Below are 21,170 nucleotides of genomic sequence, written 5' to 3'. Positions count from 1 at the left end.
GAGTGTATGTTCATTTTGAAAAAGAACTCACATTGATTGTTAGAGTAACAGCTTGGAGGTGCAGTGACTGATGATTTGTGTTAGAAACGAGCTGAATGTAAACTTTGTGGGTCTACTGATCAGAAATCAAAGTCAAAGTCCCATTCAACATCATCTTATACACGATTTGTGTAACTTTATCCACTATGTCCTGTTCAGTGGTGATCCTGCCTTCAATCAGTCGTTATAATCACTTTTGGAAGTTTATGTCTTAAAGTCACATCCTCATGCATTCCAGGTTCTAATGGAAATGTGTGTATTTCAGTGAAGTTTACTTTTGGATGTTGTTACACATGCTCAGACATGATGTGAAGATAGCAGCTCAGCCACCAGAGGGCAGCAAAGCTTCTCTGTTTGTGTAAGGCAGGAACAACCCTGATGATCAGCTGCTCTAAAGCAGTCATCGTTAAACTGATTCCAGATACTTGTGATCATGGATTATTATAAGTTGTATACATCATAATACTTGAAAAGTGTGAGGAAGATATGATGGAGGAACAATGTAGAGTAAATCTGACTATTCAACACCTTTAACTTCCTGGAAAAAACACAATAAAGAGTTAGGATGAGTATCATTAGAAGCATAACTGATTATAAAGAGACATGTTTGGATGTTTATTCCTGAACTGTTCCTCCACCTCAAGGTAAAGTTCTGCAGTTAGGCTCCTTGTTAGGTCCATATCCCTGCATGGTGATAAGACCTTACCAGGGATACTGAAGGATACTCGATTTTCAAAATAAAATACCCAAATAGTTACGGGATGTTCCCAGGAAGCCTGAAGGAGGCTGAATTTTTTTAATTAAATCCCATGGATGGTGAGAAGACCTTTCAACCTCACAACATGGTTTCTCTCTCTCTCTGAAATTGGCCAAGTCTCTCTGTCACCGACCTGGAGCATGCATGATTATAAAATCATGCAGCTTTTGGAAATGTCTTTCTCTCTCACCATCTCTCTCTCTCTCTCTTACGGTCTATCTCCTTCCTGTTAAACAAAATGTCCCTCTGTGTGGAGTGGGCACCAAGCAAAAGGCACCCATTCAAAATGTCTTGTTATATGTATGTTGTGTAGTAAGTAAATAAAAACAACTTTAATAGACACACTCCCTGAGAGGGGTAAAGACAGAAAGACGCTCGTGTCACACATCTTCCGGGTAGAATGTTTATTAGAATTTGCGATTAAGGATGTAACATTCACCTACATGGCGCAAAGGAAGTCTTAAATATGCTAATATGCAAATATGCACGCCTTCATTGAAATGAGCTCGTCTCGTCAGGGGATGATAACTCAGTAATACACCTCCATGGGGCTGAACAGGGTGGAGTGCACAGAGCACTGTCGCTCTCATGACAGTAAATCAAATAGAAAATCAGACTTTATATCAAATATTGAGATACAAATGAAAAGAAATTACAAAAAGTCAGAAGAGCACCGGATATAAGACAGTGAAACAAAAAGTCAAAGAAACAACAAAATAAGAAAAGCTTTGTGATGCACCGCACCCGTAATAGTTGTGTGTTTCTTTTTATTCACATGGAGCTACAGTACTAAGTCGGCAGAAAAAGGTGCATGGCTTTTGTATTCAAATGAATCACTTTTTTTTTTTCTGAAACAGAATCAATGAATACAACAATCAACTGTGGTTAAGAGGTCAGTTGATGAGTACAACTTGGCAACACTGAAATTCTGTTAGAGGAAAGAAAGAAGAACAAACTGAAGAGATTAAGGAACAGAAAGCAGTGATGATATCCCTGTACCAGAGTGGTGATGTGTCAGTAACAGCATGTCATGCTCCGTTAGTTGAAGTCCTTTCAAACGGGACTTACCGCCACACTTGTTAAAGTATTAAGACGGCGGCCATTTTACAGTCTGGCCTGAACTTAAATGTGCAGGGAGGGAGAAGGTGAGCTCAGCAAAAGGCAGTAGTCATAGTTGAGGTGAACACGATAATGTCGATGGTGAGGATCCATGGTTGATAATGGTAAAAGATGGGAGGTCATCATGCAGCTAGGGCCAGAGGTGAGGAGGGCTGGAAAGGCCCTCGGGGGGGAGAACCCTCCGTCACACTGTGGCTCCTGGCATACCGGTGGTTTAGGTAGGACACAGGACTGTAAGAGAATAATGGAGAATTATGTGTCAGTGAGAGTAGACAGCGTTAATTTAATGTTGTCTGTTGTGTTGTTGTGCTTACCTTTCAGTATGTAGTCAGTTAGCAGTGTGGGCACCTTCTCACTGTCCTCCTTCATGGCATAAAGAACTAGTGGAAGACGTACAAGTGTCAGGATATATTTACCTTTGTGTTTTCTTTTTATAGAGATGTTGCAGAGCGGACACTTACTTTTTGTGAGCATCTGCAGGTCGTCAACAGATGGAGGGGTGGCTTTCTTCTCATATGGAATAACTGTGTTCAGATACTAAAAACAAAAGAGAGACATTTCAAAGTCAAGTTAACATCTGGCGACAGCTTTCTATCACTGGTGAGGACACAGCACTGAATCTAAAGATCTGAACTAATGTTTCAGCATTTTGGGAAATGCACCACTTTGCTTTCAGATTAAAAGACTGTTTCTGCCCCCAAATCTGTCCTTTATACAAGCTTTATATAGGCTATAGCTGAGGAGGTAGAAATAGTCATCCGATTGGAAGGTTGAAAAGTCAGTGGTTTGATACCCGGGTCCTCCAGCCTGCATGTCCTGTACACCCAATGACCCCAGATGGGTGTGAGTGTAAATAGAATGTATGAGTTCAAGACAAAGTACTAAAACATAAGAACACTATGAATGATGTGAATGTGTACTGTGATGTAAAGCTCTAGTGCATTTTATATGCATTTCATTTTCCTTTTTCCAACAACCAGGCTATACCTGTTTCCAGTCTATAAACCAAGCTAATTAGCTGCTACCGATCTTTTTGATTAAGAAGCATATCTCTCAAAACGCAGAACAGGTCCACTAGAAGTCAGTGGACTGTGTAATGCGTCACAATCTGTGATCAGATGTAAACACAAGGGTAAATTCACAGCACCTGCAATCGCTCCCAAACTTATTGAGAAGGAAGTGATAACTGGAGCAAAGCAGACCAATATATTCAACTATGACTTTGACAAACCAAATCAAGTCCAACCCGTCACCTGTCTGTGAGCATCTGCCTGACATTTACAGTATCTGGACGAAAACAGGCGTATTCCTGCGGTGCATCCGAGCTGTGGCTTACGGTAGCAGCAGAGGTCAAATTACACAGGGAAGGACAATCATCCCTGTGACCTCAACTGAGCCTGGTGCTGAGGCAGTGATGTCAACAAAGCCAGTGAAGCTGCAGCTGAAGCTGTGGGGCCCAGAGCGTGAGCCGCCTCAGCACGGCTGGTGCAGCACAGTAAAGGCCCCTCCACACTGTAAATACATGTTGTATATTGTGTCTAAATATACATGTCAAACTGCAACCACGTGTTCTAATGTCTTTATGCTAAAGGAAATGATTACAGATTCACTCCTTGTAATGCTGCTGTCTGATGTCCAGTGTCAACATGTGTTGTTCTATCCAGACGTTGCAGGAAGCAGCACAGAACTAAAAATATATTTTAGACCGGAGGAAGGAGGAGGGAGGAGAAAAAAAGAGGGTAAAGGTTGCCAGGCAACAATGTGTACAGGGTGTGTCATAATAATTATGGGTCCCTTCTCTTTCTAATGAACATGTATTTGTAGTTGCAGATGGCATTTGTTTTGACCTCTGACCTGACCTGTTTATCGTTGCCTGTGCTTCCAAACGTCTGTCTGATGCCCGTCTGCAGGATGCTGGACAGTCCTTCCATGCTGAAACGCTGCAGGTCGCAAATAACACACACACACACGGTTAGACATTATGGTAATGATCAGCAATTCATTGATGAAAACAAGAATTTTTAATTTTCACTTTCAGCATCTCACTCAAACCATGTTAGTGATTATTTTTTAGTCACGATGAGATACAGTGATCCTGGTTGTTTATATTGCATCTGCATCATTATGTCATGTTAACATTCGCCTGACTTCACCACTGCAGCCTCAGATAGAGATTTAACAATACTGGGAAACTCCATTAGGCTGTTTCTCTGTTACTGGACAGGAGCAGACTGGACTGGGCTCTTACTGTATGAAGACAGTGGGTCACCTGCACTTTAGGATCTTTCCTGGAAGATACTTTAGCAGCTAATGGACATGAGATCCATTATGCTCACAGTCGGAGGAGGGGAGAGGTAGAGCTGACACACACTGGTTTCACCTTTCTCTGATTTACACTGGGTTAAACATGCACGTCCATATTCATCTTCAAGAATATACTTATTTGCAAAATAAATTCTGATGAAGCGACACTGATGAGAGCACAAAGTTGTGAATAGTTTGTGTGAAAGGCCCAACAATTATGATGCACATGCATGTACTCATTAAACATTAATAATTAAAGTGTTTGAAGTAAACAAGGCCGTCCCTCCCTCCCTCTCACCTTGACAGGCATGCTCCCTGTCTTCTCTGTGCGTCCCATGGAGCCTGTGTTCCCTGCGTTCCCTATGTTCACAGACTGGGTGCCTCCACCCTGCAGGCTCAGGGCCTTGTCCCGGCGTCGACGTTTGCTGCTGTCGCGCTGCTCCTTCTGCCTGTTCTGCACCTCCATCAGGGCCGTGATGAAAGTGTTCTTCACTTCTTTCTCGAACTCCAGCTCCTCGCGCCGAGCCAGCTGACTGACCAGCTCCTCGGAGTAGTCGCGGATGGCGGCCTCCACCCGGTGCAGCAGCTCGACCAGAGCTGAGCTGGGCATCAGGCTCAGGCCTGCGGAACAGATGATGGAGAGGGAAGGACAGTTGGATGTTGTTTTGTGCCAAAGTATTTTGCATCGAATGATCTTTGTGTATGATAATGTGCCATACAAATAAATCAGCAAAATCGGTAGAGCTAATATTAACTGCAGGTGTCAGTTTCTGTGACATTGTGGCAATATCATTGCCGTGTTCGCTGCCATTCCCAGAGTGTCTGGGATGAATGTGGGACCACGTGGATCTCCAATCTGTTCAGCAAAGGGAGGCCTTATGGCAGAGAACACTGCGTTGTCCTGAACTCTCACCTATGGTCCTGCTGGAATGAGAACTAGTGTGTTCATTTGTGTTGGTGTATGTGTGTGTGTGTATATAAGGGACTCAGTTCACCTTTTCCCCCCTAAACCAAGATTTACAGACAGTAACTTGTTGCATACGCTGCATATTTAATGCAGTCTGTGCTGGTGTGTCACCATGAATGTAAAATGTAAAAATCTATAATCATGAAAATGTATTTTTTATGTTCAGCCTGTGGCAGGGTCTTGTTTGAGGAGGTTCTCCCTCAGTGTCAGATAGCAAGTTGCGGAGATTAAACAAAAGAAATAACATGGATTATTTCTAGTTTCACCTTCGTAGGAGCAGTTGTTGTTGGAGGCCTGTGACAGCTGCCGGATCTCCTCCAGCAGAGAGGGGCTGGTCCTGGAGGAGCAGTGGCTGCTCTCCTCCTCGTCCTCCTCCTCCTCTGTTTCACCAGGATCTGGAGAGTTCTCCATCATCTCAACTATCTCCTCAATTACCTTGAAGAGAGAGAGCGAGAGAGTTAGATGGAGAGATATAGGGAGACGAGTAGACGGACGGGAAAGTGATCAGCAGACACTGGTAAGAACAAACACATTCATGTCCGTCATTTATCAGTCAAATGGAGCCGGTAAAAGACCAAACGTCTCCTCCTGAAGTATACATGTACTTAAATCCATTATTTAAGTGGACGCAGGCTGCAGCAGTGGAGGTCAGCTCGAGTTGGAAAACAATATTCCTGACCACATGCCCATAGGCACTCAGATGAGCGCAAGTTGCAATTTAACAACATGGAGACTGAACAATGAAAATGTGAAGGCCAACAATCACAGGTTGAGTATGGGGTCCCACTGGGGGTCAAATTTTGGTCCTTTACTATTCCCAATCCTATGCACAGTCTATATCACCAGTATTATTTTACTGTTGTGTTGCTAATACACAGGTCTATGCACACAATCCTGCAGACAAGGTCTTGAAAGCCTGGTAACGTTGAAAGTCTAGTGCAAATAAAACAGAAGTGATGGTGATCGGCCCTTAAGCAGACAGGCTCTGTTGGGTTGCAGTGTGTAAGAATTCTTTGAGGGTGACTGGAATGTCTCTAACTATTCTAACAGTATGACAAAGTCAGCACAAATGGAATCTGAAGTCCCCACAACAGACAGGCAGGCAGACACACACCTGATCAGCTGTGATGAGAGGCTCTTCATTCAGACATTTGGCGTTGTCATTCTTTTCATTCATCTCTTCCTCCTCTTTTTCGTGAATCTGCAGATTGCAGGACACAACATGGAAACCAGTCAGCAGAGAAATAAAGACCAGCAGGGGGCCTCACTAAGAAAACAAGGCTAACGAGAGTCATAGCTGCTTGTGGAGGTAGATGGGGGAGCACCTCCACCTGGACCAGAGGATCAATCAGTGCAGGTGAGAGCTGTTAGCTGATTTGGTCCTCCGCTACAAAAGGCAGCAGCAGAGCGGCCTCGAGGAGACATGTGGAGGGCTGAAAAGCTGCAAAGCTAGTTGTTTATGTTGTGTTTGATTGATGTTTAATGGTTATTTCAATAATGTGATGCTGCAAAGCAACAGTCGTGTCTCTGGGTCTGGGAGAGCCCTGTGGCATTGTCCTTTGCCACACTGCCACTTTGTATTGGAATATTAAACTGAATCCCTAATGATTATTTGATATGGAGATCAGTCTGCATGGGATCCCACTTACTTGCAAGTGTCATGTTTAAATATTTGAAAGGGTTTACATGATTTATTAGCACTTTTTAAAAAGCAATTAATGATTCCATCTGTAAACTTGTTTAAATAGCAATTTTTTTGTATTTATCAGTTTTCGGCGAATGTATAATTGTAGTGAAGTGGATCTATTGATACAAGAAAATAGCAACAACTGCAATTGGATGGATTGTAGAGTTGGTTTATTGACATTAATGGTATGAATTTTTCTGGCTTTAGTGAATCCCTGACTAATTTGTAAGCAGGTGTGTTATATCTTGAACATTTCCTTCAGACATTCTTCTCTCTCCACTCAGGAAGAATTAAATCACTTAGGTGACTCACTGACATGAATCCAGCACCATCATCGTGTCAACAGGTCACCTTGGTATCTAAAATAATTCCTACAAAACTAATGTCACTCCCATCAGTTTGGTGCAAATAAAAAAGATGAACAACATGGAACATTACACCTGCTAAACATCACTATTAAGCTTGATGCCACCTATTTTCATTGTGGACATAGGGTGGTGTTAGCATTTAGCTAAAAGCACCTTTAAGCGACTATACGACTGTAGAGTCTTAGTATTTTTCTTTGCATGTCCACAGTTGTCTTTACTGCTTATTATTGGCCTGAACTTGTGTCAGTAAGTCAGAGTCAGTCCTTCACCGTCTGTAGCGTCACGCTGCACATGTTATATGTCTGTGGTGACCAGTGCCATTTTCTACACTGTGGGCTGCTGGTAGTGGCCTGAAAGTGGCCGACAACACCAGACACGACAAAGTGATGCAGAGGACCAGCTCAGTCCTGTGTGTGTAGCCACAGAGGAGGACGTTGTCAGAACTTTTCTCCATCATGGACAACGTCTCCCAACCTCTACTCTGTTAGCCACAAGTTCCGAATGTGCTCATGTGGTTCCTCCTTCCTGTGGACATCCAGTTATACAGTTCCTCCTCTTTCTGTACATCTCCATCAGTGCTCTGCTATACTGTTAACTTAACTGTTGACCCACAATTCACTTTACCCATCCATCTAATAATTTGAGAAATCTGAATGTGGAAAACAACCATTCATCTTATCGGCTTCACACTTTATACATGCATGTGCATTGTTGGCCCAAAGAAGTACATTGTGAAATTTGGGGTGATTTGAACACGAGATATTTTCAATATAATGAACATTTTAATAAACCGGTGTCCAATATTCTGCAGCGGCTGGGACTCATCAGCGTATGTGACATTTGATTCTCCAGTTTGTAGTACTGTGTGCTGCCTCGGGCTTCACTGAACTTTGAATGAACAGGTGAACAGCTCTTTGGGCCGCAGCTGCTCAATTACAAGATCAAAAGCTGACGCCAGTATCACGACCGGCCAACTGCCCATTGCAAACAGGCAGGTCTCGAACGAGCACTGCACTGCTTACAATTAATTTACTGTTAAGGGTACAGTGTGTAGAATTTAGTGACATCAAGTGTTGAAGTTGCATGTTGCCGCTGAACACCCCTCACCTCACCCTCTCCTTTCAAACATGTAAAGAAACCTGTGGTAACTTCAGTTGTCATAAAAACTCAAGAGGTGTTTAGTTTGTCCAGTCTGGACTCATGTAAAAAACATGGTGGCCTCCGTAGAGAGGACCCCCTCCATGTAAATATAAAGTATTTAAATATAAAGGTTCTTTTCTGTGGTAAATAAAACTACAATTCATATAATTTAGATTAAACGAACAAGTGAAAACATCATGAGGATTATTCTACATTCAATTTCTGCCAATAGTTACCTTTCACTTAAATCTTACACACTGGACCTTTAAGTCACCAGTGAATTTACTTCATTCTCAGTTTTGCACTTTACTGTGATTCTGTCTCACATATTACTTTTACTTTTATATTTACATGTTTCATTCATACAATGTGTTTATTTTATTAGTATTTTATAGTCATTTTCGTAGTAGATTGAACTCTTTTACTTGTGTTCTATCTCACTGAGCAGTTGTACCAAAGCAAGTAGGAATAATAAAAGGTTTTCTAATTTTGAATTTGATACAGTAAGACAATTCATAAAATTCACAGCTCACAGCAGACAGACATATAACGTGGATTTGTTTAAAATAAATAGATTAACCTCATTAGAACCGGCAGCTCAAGGCAGATGAACATGTGCACCTATTTAAAGACAAAGATAAAACTGCTTGACCTACAAACTAAATAACCACAAGAGAATAATTTCTTTTAAATAAAGGGAGAATCTAAACCTCTGGAGTCAAAAAACAAGAAGAGAATATGAGTACTATGGTGCATTCTCACAGAAAGTCTCTCCCTCTGGGACGCAAATGTCTGCTCAGGCCTTGACCAGCCCAAACATGGCCTTGACTGCTAAGAGCTGCTGTCCAGTTGTATGTGACAGCCAATTAAGGAAGGGAAGGTTGGGGGGGGGGAGTGAGAGCCGTCAGGGTTGGTCAGGCATGGTCTTCACGTGTCAGCACGAGATTAAGCCTCAAAAAGAACGAGTCAGTCAGCAGCTCAGCTTTCCTCCTCATCGTGAAAAACACATTTGCAGAAATCTAAAACCATCACAAAGGACTAAACAGTAATGCGTTGTGAGGATCTTAATTTAAAATACTAACGGACACTGGGGAACATTTATGCAACTATCTGTAGCCACTGGAATAAGAGATAGGAACAAACATTCTGGGGCTGTGAGCCCGATTCCTGGGTCAGACCTCTAGTCTTAGCTTTTATCAAACCACACCCACTGCAGCATAACACTTGTGAAGAAACGGTATCAGAATCAGCTGCTCATTCATGGTTAATGCTTCTGAGGCTTCTGATTCATTCTCACTACACATCATCCCAGGGAAATTGCAATGGTAATAAACTGCTCCTGAGGACAGCTGAATAAAATGTAGACCAACTTTATATCAACTATAAATAGGAGAAGAGAGAAAAAAGTTTTCTCAGCAAAATAAAATAATGGTTTACCACACATGTAGCTTCAGGTTATAGGAAGTAAAATACAATTACTTTTTAAAAATCAAAAGCAAACCTAATTGTACATTCCCTATAAACCACATAAAGAAAGATGTGAATGACATTTACCTCCTGGTCAGAAAGGTTCCCGTTGAGTCCCTCTGAATCCGGGCCGTCCCAGGTGGAGATGTAATTGTCAGTTAGAGCATCCCACACACTGTAAGGTTACACACAAAGGCACATAGATGCACATATGTGAGGAAGGCAATGTTCAGGTAACACATACACAAGAAACGCACATCAACCAGAAACAAAAACACAGTTTGTGCCCTTAGCTTTAAAGGCTGTCTACGATGATAAGCTGCTGTAGCCACACATGGTGTAGTTACACGGTTATATAACAGCATTAGACGAGGATTTGGTGTGTTGTTTTATCTGCCAGCGTGTAAAGGCGGTTTACTCAGACCCGTCTTCAGCAGCCTGCAACTCAGTCAATATTTCAATGAGACAAGTCTCTGATGGTGGTCAATGTGCAGAGCTGGAGGCTGCAGAGGAACAATGCACAACAGAAAATAAAGCAGAGCTTACTACTCGTTAAAAGATTTCCTGAGCGGAGATTTAGATAAAGCTTCTCACATCATCGTGCTGCTGGTCTCTGGCTGCCCCTCGAGCAAGTGTCTGTCTGAGCAGGACTGAAACAGAACTGGAAGAGAAGTGTCCTTTGTGTGCGAGCCTTTGTGTTTTTGCAGAGGTTGTTCCAGGCCTGTTGCCCTGCTCCCAGTGGCACTGCCCACACCCCATCACACAGTGGACGCTATTGAGTTCACGGCTTACCTCACCAGCCATGTCTGTGTGCCACGGATGTGAGCGCCAGCACATAAACAGGGCCAAAGTTTATTACACTTAACCCTTAGCAGAAACTAAACAATAAAACAATGTTGATTGAGCCAAAAATACTGAACTGCACTGTTTACCCATTTTTATGTGAGATGCAACATTTAGTAAATTTGTGGTGAATGTATTTTTTCCTAATTAGATTGGATTGCCTCCATTATGGAAACAGACTATGTATTCAGAGAAACATGTCTGTCTTTAACACTGAAAAATAGTTATTGTGAAGTTAGCCCTTACAGTCTTGATGCTAAGCTACACTAACCAGCAGCTGACTACATACAGTTTGTATCTGCATGTACATTACAACAGATACATATCACTCTCATGTGGAACACAATATTCTGAAATTCCAGTTATTCTTCAAACGTAGGTGAGTCCTACAATAACAACTGATTCTTGTTGTTCTGGGTTTGTTCCGTCATGGTTGATGCAATTATTGTAAGTCGCTTTGGATAAAAGCATCAGCTAAATGAAATGTAATGTAAAATCATTTAAGCCTCATAGAACACAGGCGTTTTCAAGTATGTACAGTAAAGGTACATGAAACGTTGCAGATTAATTCAAACAGCTCTCAGAGGTACAACAGCATTAGTTGATGAACCCTCTGTCGGTTTAAAGCAGTGTTGGAACAAAGTGTTACTACATTGTTACTACATTACTAGGCATACAACACTATAATATATAATACTGCAGGAAGTACAACTATATAGTTCTATCTGAGTGGTGAGAAAAAGACAAGTGATAAAGTAAGACAGACGCGTCAGAGCTTCATCCTGCAGCAACATAATGAGCCAAACCATTAGAGGAGCAGAAGGCTTCACAAGAACAGAGCAGCACAGATTACACCTCATGCAGCTGCTGTGGGATGAACTGGACACTTTGGTTTGACAGCACGAATTTGTGAAACTCTAAAACAGACCAATTAAATATATTTTTTAAAATGACAGTAAAAGAAAACTCTATTTCCAAATGTCAAAGCTTACTTTCATGCTATTGTATGCTCTTTGCACCCTTGTTGCCTTGCATTTACTAATATTTTAGAAATGTATTTCATTTTATTTTTCTTGTAGCTTATATCTTAAGATAAAGTTGTTTTTTGTAATATTTGCAATCTTTATAAGTGGTACTGATTTGAGGATGACTCTGGATTTGACAATAATATTCTTGAATCTTGAATATTTTCCTTCAAATGAACAATGACAGAAAGGAAACAACAACAACATCACATGACCAGCACATGCTGCCTATGTCATACAGGGGCGTGGTCTTGTGGGCTGGCCGACATGAACTGGTTCCCCATGTTACGACATGGTCCTGCTGTGTTTGTTGACCCTCAGCCACAGAGGAGGAATCATTCTGTTTCATATCATCACCAATGTCTCTGAATCGTATCAGTTCATTTAAGAGGCTGGGACTAAATTTGTGACAAACTGTTCACAACCAAACGACAGATTTAATGTCGAGAGAATTCTGTGGATCTGTGTTTTTCCTTGTTTTCAAATCAGACTCCATTCTTCACTGAAGAGAGATATTTTCCCATAATTCAGTGATTTATGAGCTTCAGTACTGTCTCACTTTCTATTAATAGCTGCTTGTAGTCTGCCTGAGTGGCACTGAGGTGAATGAATATTAAGGGACTTCATTTGAGATTCAAAACAGATTGTTGAGGAGAATTGTTACGAAAAAACCATCAGCAATGAGATATTGTTAATGGACTCAATAGATTGAAGATGGTATGTTTGACCTGAATATATCTACACTGGTTTCCTCATGTGTGCCATAACCAGTCAGTGTAAAGCATTAGGATCGTATTCAAGGTAATAACATGCAGATTAGTGTAGTACTGCCAAACTCTATCCACCCACAGTCCTGTGTACTTAATCATCACCACAGCATAAATACAGGCACTTTTACATCGTCTGAAGAATCATGTGCATGTGATCCCTCTCCAAACGCTCTCCTCTTACACCTACGTCCAGGCTATTTTTAGCCTGATTCATATTCACAGTGTGAGGACGCCTGTGAGGTGGAGGATGTGGCAGTCAGCTGGTGGAGAGACAGAGACAGACCCACAGAGCCAAAGCCAACTCAGGCATGTGACGCTGCCCACTGAATAATTCAGCACGCAGTCCGGGCTGTTGTCGGAGGGTGGGGTCAGGCCCCTGATTGACCGGTTGTTTGGGATGCTGCGGTCTGTGTGTGTGGGAACACACTGGTTGTTGTCATGTGTGTCTTGCCCGGCCGCCGAGCCACTGTTGAGGCCTTGACTTCGGCTGTGAGAGCAGCAGCATAGTGACTGCACAAGTGTGATTTACATAAAGGGCTCTCTGTGGGCTGAGAGTCTGGCTGTGGTATTTCATCATGTCACTATATTTGTGGTTATTATTATCTATAGTAGGATAATATGAGTTCAAACAGGAATATAGAAATAGAATAAACCCAAGTTATTATTAGGTTTGTAATCTGCAGTCGATAAAACAATGGTGCTGAAAAGGATTTTTGTTTTGATGAACAATGTCGTTGCTTATTTGCAACTTTGCAGCTCCCAGCAGCTCCCCCACTTAACAATACTTTATCTTTCCTGCAATTCTGTTAATTCTTCCATTTGTTTCTTTATCTGTTAACTTGATTGTTTTTATTATATTACTTTCTTGTTGCTCTTGTTGTATTTTTCCATCTTATTTGTGCTCTCCATCTCCTCAATCTCCTTCCGTGGATTAAAGATGGCATGGACGTTGTTGAGAACTGATTCAAATGCCAAATGTAAACATGACGATGATATCGATAATTGCTCTATGTCCTAAAATAAAATAATATTGATAAATATATATCAGTGCTTTACACTGGCAACCTCTCCAGAGTGTACCCCACCTGGATTGGCTCCAGGATGGATGGATGAATTATCAATAGTGCAACTGACCAAAACCAAACCAAGCTGTTTTAATGTCCATGGGACTGTAGACTTTAAATTTCAAATTTTCTCCTTCCAACACACATTAGTAACCAAGATACATGGTGAATTACCACTCAACCACAAATCTGTACAAATCTGTAAAGAGCCAGTTCAAAGTAATTCTGAACTCTCTCTATGACCGCCTGCTCACTATAGGCTGGAAATCAAACATTAGAGGATGGCTGCTAATGGGCTGAGAGTTCTAGAAAACAATTTTCTTGATATACAGTATTAACTGTGGTCACTCACTCTTCATCCTGCAGCTGCTCCTCATCCTCCTGGTTGTGTGACTGGCTGCGTATGGGTGCCAGACCCTCCGTCTTGGTGTTGTAATTGTGGAAGCAGACATTAAGCTTCTCGTCAAACTCGTTGACCAGGTCCTCCATCGACTTGAAGCTCATCATCTCAGAGAAGTTCTCCAGCTCAGAGAAGTCTTCCCGGGTGATGGAGGCCAGCGGGATGGTGGTGGTGGTGGAGGTGGTGGTGGAGTAAGAGGAGTGGTCCAGCACTGGATTGTCCAGTTCATCCATCCGACACGGCCGCAGATCCTCAAACTCCTCGTCCAAACACACGAGAGGGGCTTCCATGATGTCCCCTGTCGGGATGATGTCCAAGCCCTGCGTGAAACAGACACAGTGAGGTGTTTGATCTTTATGAAACTGATGCTCTAAGTTTCTTTAGCATTCTCTCAAAGGCCAGTGCTGCAGGACATGTTTAAAGACCCGATCAGTCAAATCACAAAAATCTCTCATTATTTTAATCTGTCCCCATCTGTGAGATTTACTAATAACCCAGAAGGATTTATCTGGCGTCTCCTAAATCATGGCGGCCTCACCTCATGTGCAATGGCACCATGTTGTCTAGACAAAGAGGAGATGGAGGTGCATGTGCCAGAAGGGGACCAGGTCCCAAAGGGAACCAAACCAGTTGGCTCTACTGGTAAACCACAGTTAATTAAGTGACTCCATAGGGATTTCAGTGATGAGGTGACCAAGTTCCTGGGACATGAAATTACAGGAAGATTTGTCAAAGTACGTCACGTATTACTACAGGGAGTTGATGCTAAATGTCTAGGTGTCCAGATTCATTTATTTATAACTTCACTAAATGGCGTCACAAATTGTGATAGATTATTATACTGCTGCTCCGAGAGTCGACTTTCATTGTCAATGCAAACATGTATTTAAACATGGATACGTTTCACAGCACAATCCCTTCTCACCACGTCAGTGTTCAGAGTTAATACTTTAATCTTGGATTTAATTTAGAACCGTACAAAGAGACAGGAGGCCACAGGAGATCCATAGTCACATTCTGGGTCTTTTATTTTCATTTTACTACTTCCCTAGTGTTTTTAGTTCAGTCGGTCAAATAGGGCAGCTTGGTGAACCATGGAGGAGAATATAGTCAAACCTTGGTGCTGACAGGATGAGGTATATTTAAATATCCCCTTTTAAATGTGTTAAATCCAAGTTTTCATTCTCCATTTTCTTCTCCTCAGTAGTTATATTTTTTTAAGGGTTTGAAGCCTTTTCTCTTTCCCACAGAGGCGTGACCCAGGAATTCAAGAACTCTACAAAATACCTTTTACAATTTAGGTCTTTACTACATGAATACGGTTTCCTGAATTATTATTATTATTATTCACCAAATCTTAATATGTAATATGTTTGTAATACTAACAGTCAACACTACAGTAATATAAATATATATATACATCAAGTAGAGTAAGGTTTGGAAAAACCTTCTCCCTCTTTAAATCGTTTCATTGTTATACCTCCAGTGGTTCTACTGGGACAAATAGATAGATATAGATTATGATCAGCCATTATATTACAACCATTGTTTGACTAAGTCGAGTTATGAAGACCATAATAATAGATTATATATAGAATAAGCTTTAAATGACATTAACGATGGTTCAGAACAGGTTATTGGTTAAAACTAGTAGTTTTAATGTTGAGGCTGATTATTGGGCAGAACAATATAACCTTGTTTCCTGTCTGCCTTACTCCTCCTTTATGATTCTTTAACATGTGACAATTACAAGAGAGAAAGGACCGAATATATCTGAGAGCAACAACAAAAACTGTCCCTCACCACATTAGTTGTTCAGAAGGAGCAGCCGGGACACTTGGGCTTTGCATCTCTAATTTGTTAATAATGGGGCAAATGGTTGTGCTTCTTCTTTCAACTGTGATTCACTGAATTATCTGAAGTGTTGACAAAAATGGAATATATTAAGAGAAAGCAAAGCACAGCAACTGTAGACTGATCATGTCAGCTCAAATGTATACTATATAGTTTACAGATGCAATAATGTACTGGGAACATTCCCTGGTGCTAATGAAAGGGTGTAGTCCTGTAGAAGGTCGCATCAGTCAGTGGTGGACCTAATGCTGCAGTTAGACTTTTAAGACAAGTGAGGCCGTCTGACGCAGTGTAATTACAGTAGTCAGGCCTACACTTCCTGCTGTGTGCTTTGCTGGACCGTGGCCTGGTCTAAGTGGGCGAGGAGTCCATTTAAAAACAAGCCTGTGGAAGCCTCTTCCTCCTCAGCACGCCTCTCAGCAGAGTGCTGCTCCGTCTGCAGACGGATATTGCTTTTCACAATTACATCCCCTCTCTCTTTCTTCATAGCTTTTCTCTGTCTGTGTCCCTCAGTGTTTCTCTTTACGTTTGTTTTCAACTTAATTCACAAGTCTCAGTTGTTCTAATTTAATAGCAGATCAGTTAATTACCTCCTGCCTTCTTTGTGTGACAGTGACTGAGAAGTGGTGACTCTGGAGATCATTGACTTTTCAACATGGAAATTAGCAGCTGACTTTAACCTTGCCACAGGGTCTCTTTGCAGGAGATACTGATCCACTGCTGCTTGACATGGAAACAACATGCTAATAGCACTTTCCAGTCCTGCTGTGGTCTTTTATATTTACTGCTGGGTCCATTTAGACAAATATATGTGACAATTTTTGAATGAAATGTTAAATCACAGCATCTGCATTAAAGCTGACTGCAGAGTGGAAGGTGTGGAGGCGTTCTTTTTTTTTTTTTTTTTTGGTAGGTGACCTTCATTGAAAGTAGTGCTGGTCTCAGGTGCACCCCCCGTCCTCCACAATGATACAGGTAAGACGAAAGAGCCAATCACAAGAGCTCATCAGAGGTCATTTAATGCAACGGAGCCAGTGGGACCACATGCGACCCAGCTATAAACTGACCAACAATTCCACTGCAGATATCCAAAGCACATTGTTCTGTATATTCTCCCTCAGCCGTAACACATACACACTGTCCATAGCTTACCCTGGGGTTTATTTAGTATTTTAGATAAGAACAATATTGTAACATATATTATGATCAAACCTGGAGTGCATCAGCAGTATGAATTGAAATGATCATTCACATCAGTCACAGCCATTGGATGACTCAGAGTCACCACTGGGAAACAATAACTGTGAATCCGTTGAGGGGTTTGTCCCACAAATATACGTGAGGCGCATTTTACGCACATCAATATTCAAGCGGCCGTGGCAGAAATGGAGATCATTCAATCAGCAAGCGCATGTCATCAGCTCATCAGAGGAAGGAAAAGGAGGAGAGTGGGGGAGGGACAGAAGAGCTGCGAGGAAGGAGAGGATGGAGAGAAAGGGAGGAAACCATGGTTACAAGGAGGAGGGAGGATGGAGGGAAGATGATGCACAGCAAGGACCTCAGAGAGGGGTCATGGCTCAGGAGCGGGCGCGGAGGCGTGTGCGGCCGGTGACAGGCACAGAGAAGACGGATTACCTGCAGTGGACGAGCCGCTGGCTGTTGAGGCTTGGTGATGGAGGAGGCAGGTGCTTCTCAGACGACCGGGATCTTGTGTCTAATCCCTCTTTCGCAGCGACGGACGAGCGGCGGCGGTTCCAGTCATTCCAGGGTGAAATGTAGAAAAACCAAGAACAGGGAAAAGATGGCAGCGTGCCGTGGTTCGGTCCGTGTCCCTTCCCTCACCCGTTAGCCCGTAGCCTCCCTGGTCTGTCGTCCCACAGCTCGTTGTTTTCCAATCAATACGCATCCGAGCCCAGCGCGCACGGAGCCTGCGCACAGCCAGGCCTCTGACGACATCTGCTCCCACCTCCCTCCCTCCACCCTCCCTCCTTAGTTCCCTCTCTATCCTCCCTTTCTCCCTTTGTCCCTGCCTCCCCCCTCCCTCCCTCCTTCCCTGCCTGCACGCATTAATTCCCCAATATTCATGAGGAGAGGGGGAGGAGATGGTTCTGTAAGGTTCCGTGTCACCAGCTTCTCTGTTGAATCTTTGTCCCACACACCTGAGAGAAACCTGCACAGAAGTGATCACTGTGCTGATACAACTCAGTCTACTGTTCTGCCATAAACATGATCTACTGAGGGAGACACCTTCTTACACAAAGGAGATCTCTCCTGAGGGAAACATTAAAGATTCTCTATATATCACAATGATCAATCAATCAAATTCAACTATTTAATCAAATGCCATTTGAACAGCCTATATTGAAAAAAATCTCACTTTCAGTTTAGCAAGATGCCACGTTTTCTGTGGTTTCTTGTGTTTATATTATGTATGTGTTACAGTTTAAAATTGGCTGTGTCAAAAAGTTAAAATAATGCTCTTTATTATGAACAATTTTTTTACCCCATTGGAAAACCTCATGAGGTCAAGGACACATATGAAGGAGAGGAGTTTGGAAAGGAGAACCACAGTGCAGAGAAAATCTTACTCCACTTCCAGTTGACGTTTTAAAAAGAAAAAGTTTATTTAGAACAGTCTATGTGATACAGTGATAGACTTTGTGCTGTGTGCCGACAGTTAAAGTACAGTTTCCTGTCCAAAACAGAAAGACACGTCCTAAAAGATGTTTTCAGTTTATACAGAGGGAACATTGTTTGTATAACCCTTATTCACAAATCACAATTTGTCTCATACGGGCTATACAATAACAGGCTGTGACATCCTCTGTTCTTAACCCTCAACAGGAATGAGGAAAAATTACCCAAAAAAACCCTTATTCTACTTTAAAAGATTAAAAATACTATTTCAAATTAAAGTTATCAGTTGTGTTAATATAACTTTATTTATTTGTGTTCCGACTGTTAAGAAGGTGTAATTCATTGCATTTGAATACAAAGCCTCATTTTGCCCCATCAGATCAAAACGAGGAGGCTGCAGTGGACACAGCGAACCAGATGAAGAGAAGTTGGTCTGTGATTGGCTGTTATTAACCTGACACACTTCTTATGCTCATATTTACATGCTGACCGTTTTTGTTCTGTATCTTTGTACTTATCTGAAGTCTTTAACAGTTAGAAAACTTTTCGGCCCTTTGTCTATTTCATCTATTTTTAAATTAAACACAATTCACACCCCAGTGTGCCACACCCCTTAATGTCAAGACTGATGATGACTCGATGATGTCATGGTGATGTACAGCTAAGTTAAAGTGAACTGTGGGGGTTGACTGATCTTTCTGTGGGTCTGGTGAGTGTGTCACTAGCCTGTTAGTGTTTGCATCCTAATAACAAGCATCAAGTCAAATAAGCTCAATGAGTGTGTGTGTGTGTGTGTGTGTGTGTTCTCCTGCTTTGTGTGAAACAAAGTGTATGTTATTTCCTGTCTTTTTAAATAATTCATCGCGTCAAACATCAGGAAGACAAAACTCAGAATGTGCAGTAATTAAACTATTAGTATTAAAATGTACTAGAGGTACTATTACAGCCAGAATTGTCTGGGGGGGTCAGGCGGTCACTTGTGGGTCTGTCAGACAGCAGACGGTGAAGTGGATGGTAAATTAGGGAGAGACACTGATCTTTAATTTATGAACAGGAACTAGGCTTTACCCTGAAACCACAGAGCACCCCCACCTAACAAATCCCAATTTAATCTCTGAGTAGAAGGATAAATATGTACATCAAGCTTAACACTATTGAAATAAATATCTGAATAAAAACAGTGAGCAAAATAAGATACAGAGCTGAGATCAAAGTATTTAGAACCATTAATATTCCAATACCAAATAACTGATAATAAGAATATGAAGACGTTTTATTAAATTGATTTGAGTTCAGGTAACTCCTGATTTTTACAGATAAAACTCCACTTTATTGATATTTCTTTCATTTTGCAGTTTCCTCATGCAGTCCACCAATAACACAAGTATATTCCCAGATATAACAGAAACATAATTCACAATCAGAACTGAAAATAAAACCCACACAAAAATTAGAAACCCCTCATAGTTTGAAATGAAATCAAACATCATACAACAAATTGTATGAAAACAGATAAATGTAAAATGATCATGAATTTGTGGCTTCATCACAGTGTTTTAAAATCTGTTATAATCCCTGCTCTCAATCTGTGATCAGGGTTTTGACCTCCTGTCTAAAATCCTCGGCATTAACACATGCAAACACGGAACAGTTCTCGTGTTATCATCACACCCACAGTGCACTGGAACCGAACCTTCTCTCATTTGACCAGGTTAAGTTTCTCACAGCCGAACGTGTTGGTGTGAGGGAATTGAAACAATGGGCTGTCACATTTTTCCTACAGCCCAACAACTCCACTTCAAGTTTTGTGTCAATTCCAAATTGATGATTATTATTTTCATGGCATTTAAGTGTTTAAGCTGACAGTCAGTGGAGTGAGACATGCAGCTGGAGGTCCAGGCAGGATTTACACCTCGGCCTCTGGAGTAAGAACTCCAGTGAACCCTGGGGATCAGCACATCATTGAAAATCGTCAACAATTAAATAGTTTTTTGTCTTCAATCAACAGGGACAAGATGTGAGCACACAGAAGGAGCTGCTCCCACCTGCTCGGTCTCACACTACGAAGAATAAAATCAGATCAGAGAATATACTGTACTGACTGCACCTGCAGCACCACAGAACATCTCAAATATCTCAACGAGCACACGCACACTAGCCAGTGAGTGTTTGAGCTGCTGAGAGAGAGAAAGAAAAGGAAGAAAGGAGATGTGGCCTGTTAGAGAGGCCTCCCATTGCTACAGCAACGTAGCTCACACAGACCAGCACTGCATAGACACCGGTTGCCATGGTTATGATGTAATTGTACTGGCAAAGAAAGCAACAGAGTGGAATAAGAATAAATCTCAGTATTGTCCACACACCAGAGTTTGCTGCGGATGTCCCGGCTTCATTTGATCACGAGTGATCCGGATTTTGATGATTTTAGCTCAAGACCAAACTATACCAAAGTATTTTATATATGTAGAACTTTGTTGTTGTTTGTAATTGCATGGCATGCTTGATGAGCTTTGATAGAAATAAAGTAGTTGCACATTCGTCCAGTATGCGTTCATTACCTCTCGTATAGATTACTGCAATTCTCTTTACACGAGTCTACATAAATGATAATTTGTTTAAAACACAGCAGCCAGACTTTTCACTGAATCTACTAATTACTCAGGCTTTGGCTTCTCTTCATTGTCATCAAGTATTTTTAAGAATCAATTAAAAAATTTGATTGCTGACTT

The 21,170-nt window shown here is 41.7% G+C and overlaps 1 protein-coding gene across 2 annotated transcripts; it reads right to left on the bottom strand.

Moving 5' to 3' along the window:
- Window positions 1–1,185: 1,185 nt before the first annotated feature.
- On the bottom strand, window positions 1,186–17,742 carry fez1 (fasciculation and elongation protein zeta 1 (zygin I)). 2 transcript variants are annotated; one of them, XM_020086256.2, is made up of 10 exons: window positions 17,440–17,740; window positions 13,903–14,270; window positions 9,936–10,023; window positions 6,301–6,387; window positions 5,453–5,621; window positions 4,518–4,840; window positions 3,775–3,855; window positions 2,377–2,452; window positions 2,230–2,295; window positions 1,186–2,146 (listed from the first exon to the last, which is right to left on the bottom strand). In XM_020086256.2, exons 2-10 carry the CDS (start codon window positions 14,238–14,240, stop codon window positions 2,130–2,132), a joined length of 1,245 nt encoding a protein of 414 aa, XP_019941815.1. In that variant the 5' UTR covers window positions 14,241–14,270; window positions 17,440–17,740; the 3' UTR covers window positions 1,186–2,129. The 2 variants fall into 2 exon arrangements, with proteins under 2 accessions (XP_019941815.1, XP_019941816.1); XM_020086257.2 differs by lacking the exon at window positions 6,301–6,387 and having other exon boundaries at window positions 17,440–17,742.
- Between the last annotated feature and the right edge of the window lie 3,428 nt (window positions 17,743–21,170).

The sequence above is a fragment of the Paralichthys olivaceus genome, chromosome 15 (genome assembly GCF_024713975.1).
Source record: "Paralichthys olivaceus isolate ysfri-2021 chromosome 15, ASM2471397v2, whole genome shotgun sequence".
Lineage (NCBI taxonomy): Eukaryota > Metazoa > Chordata > Actinopteri > Pleuronectiformes > Paralichthyidae > Paralichthys > Paralichthys olivaceus.
The sequence above is the reverse complement of the archived record's forward strand: the minus strand, read 5'-3'. Positions and strand labels throughout refer to the sequence as shown.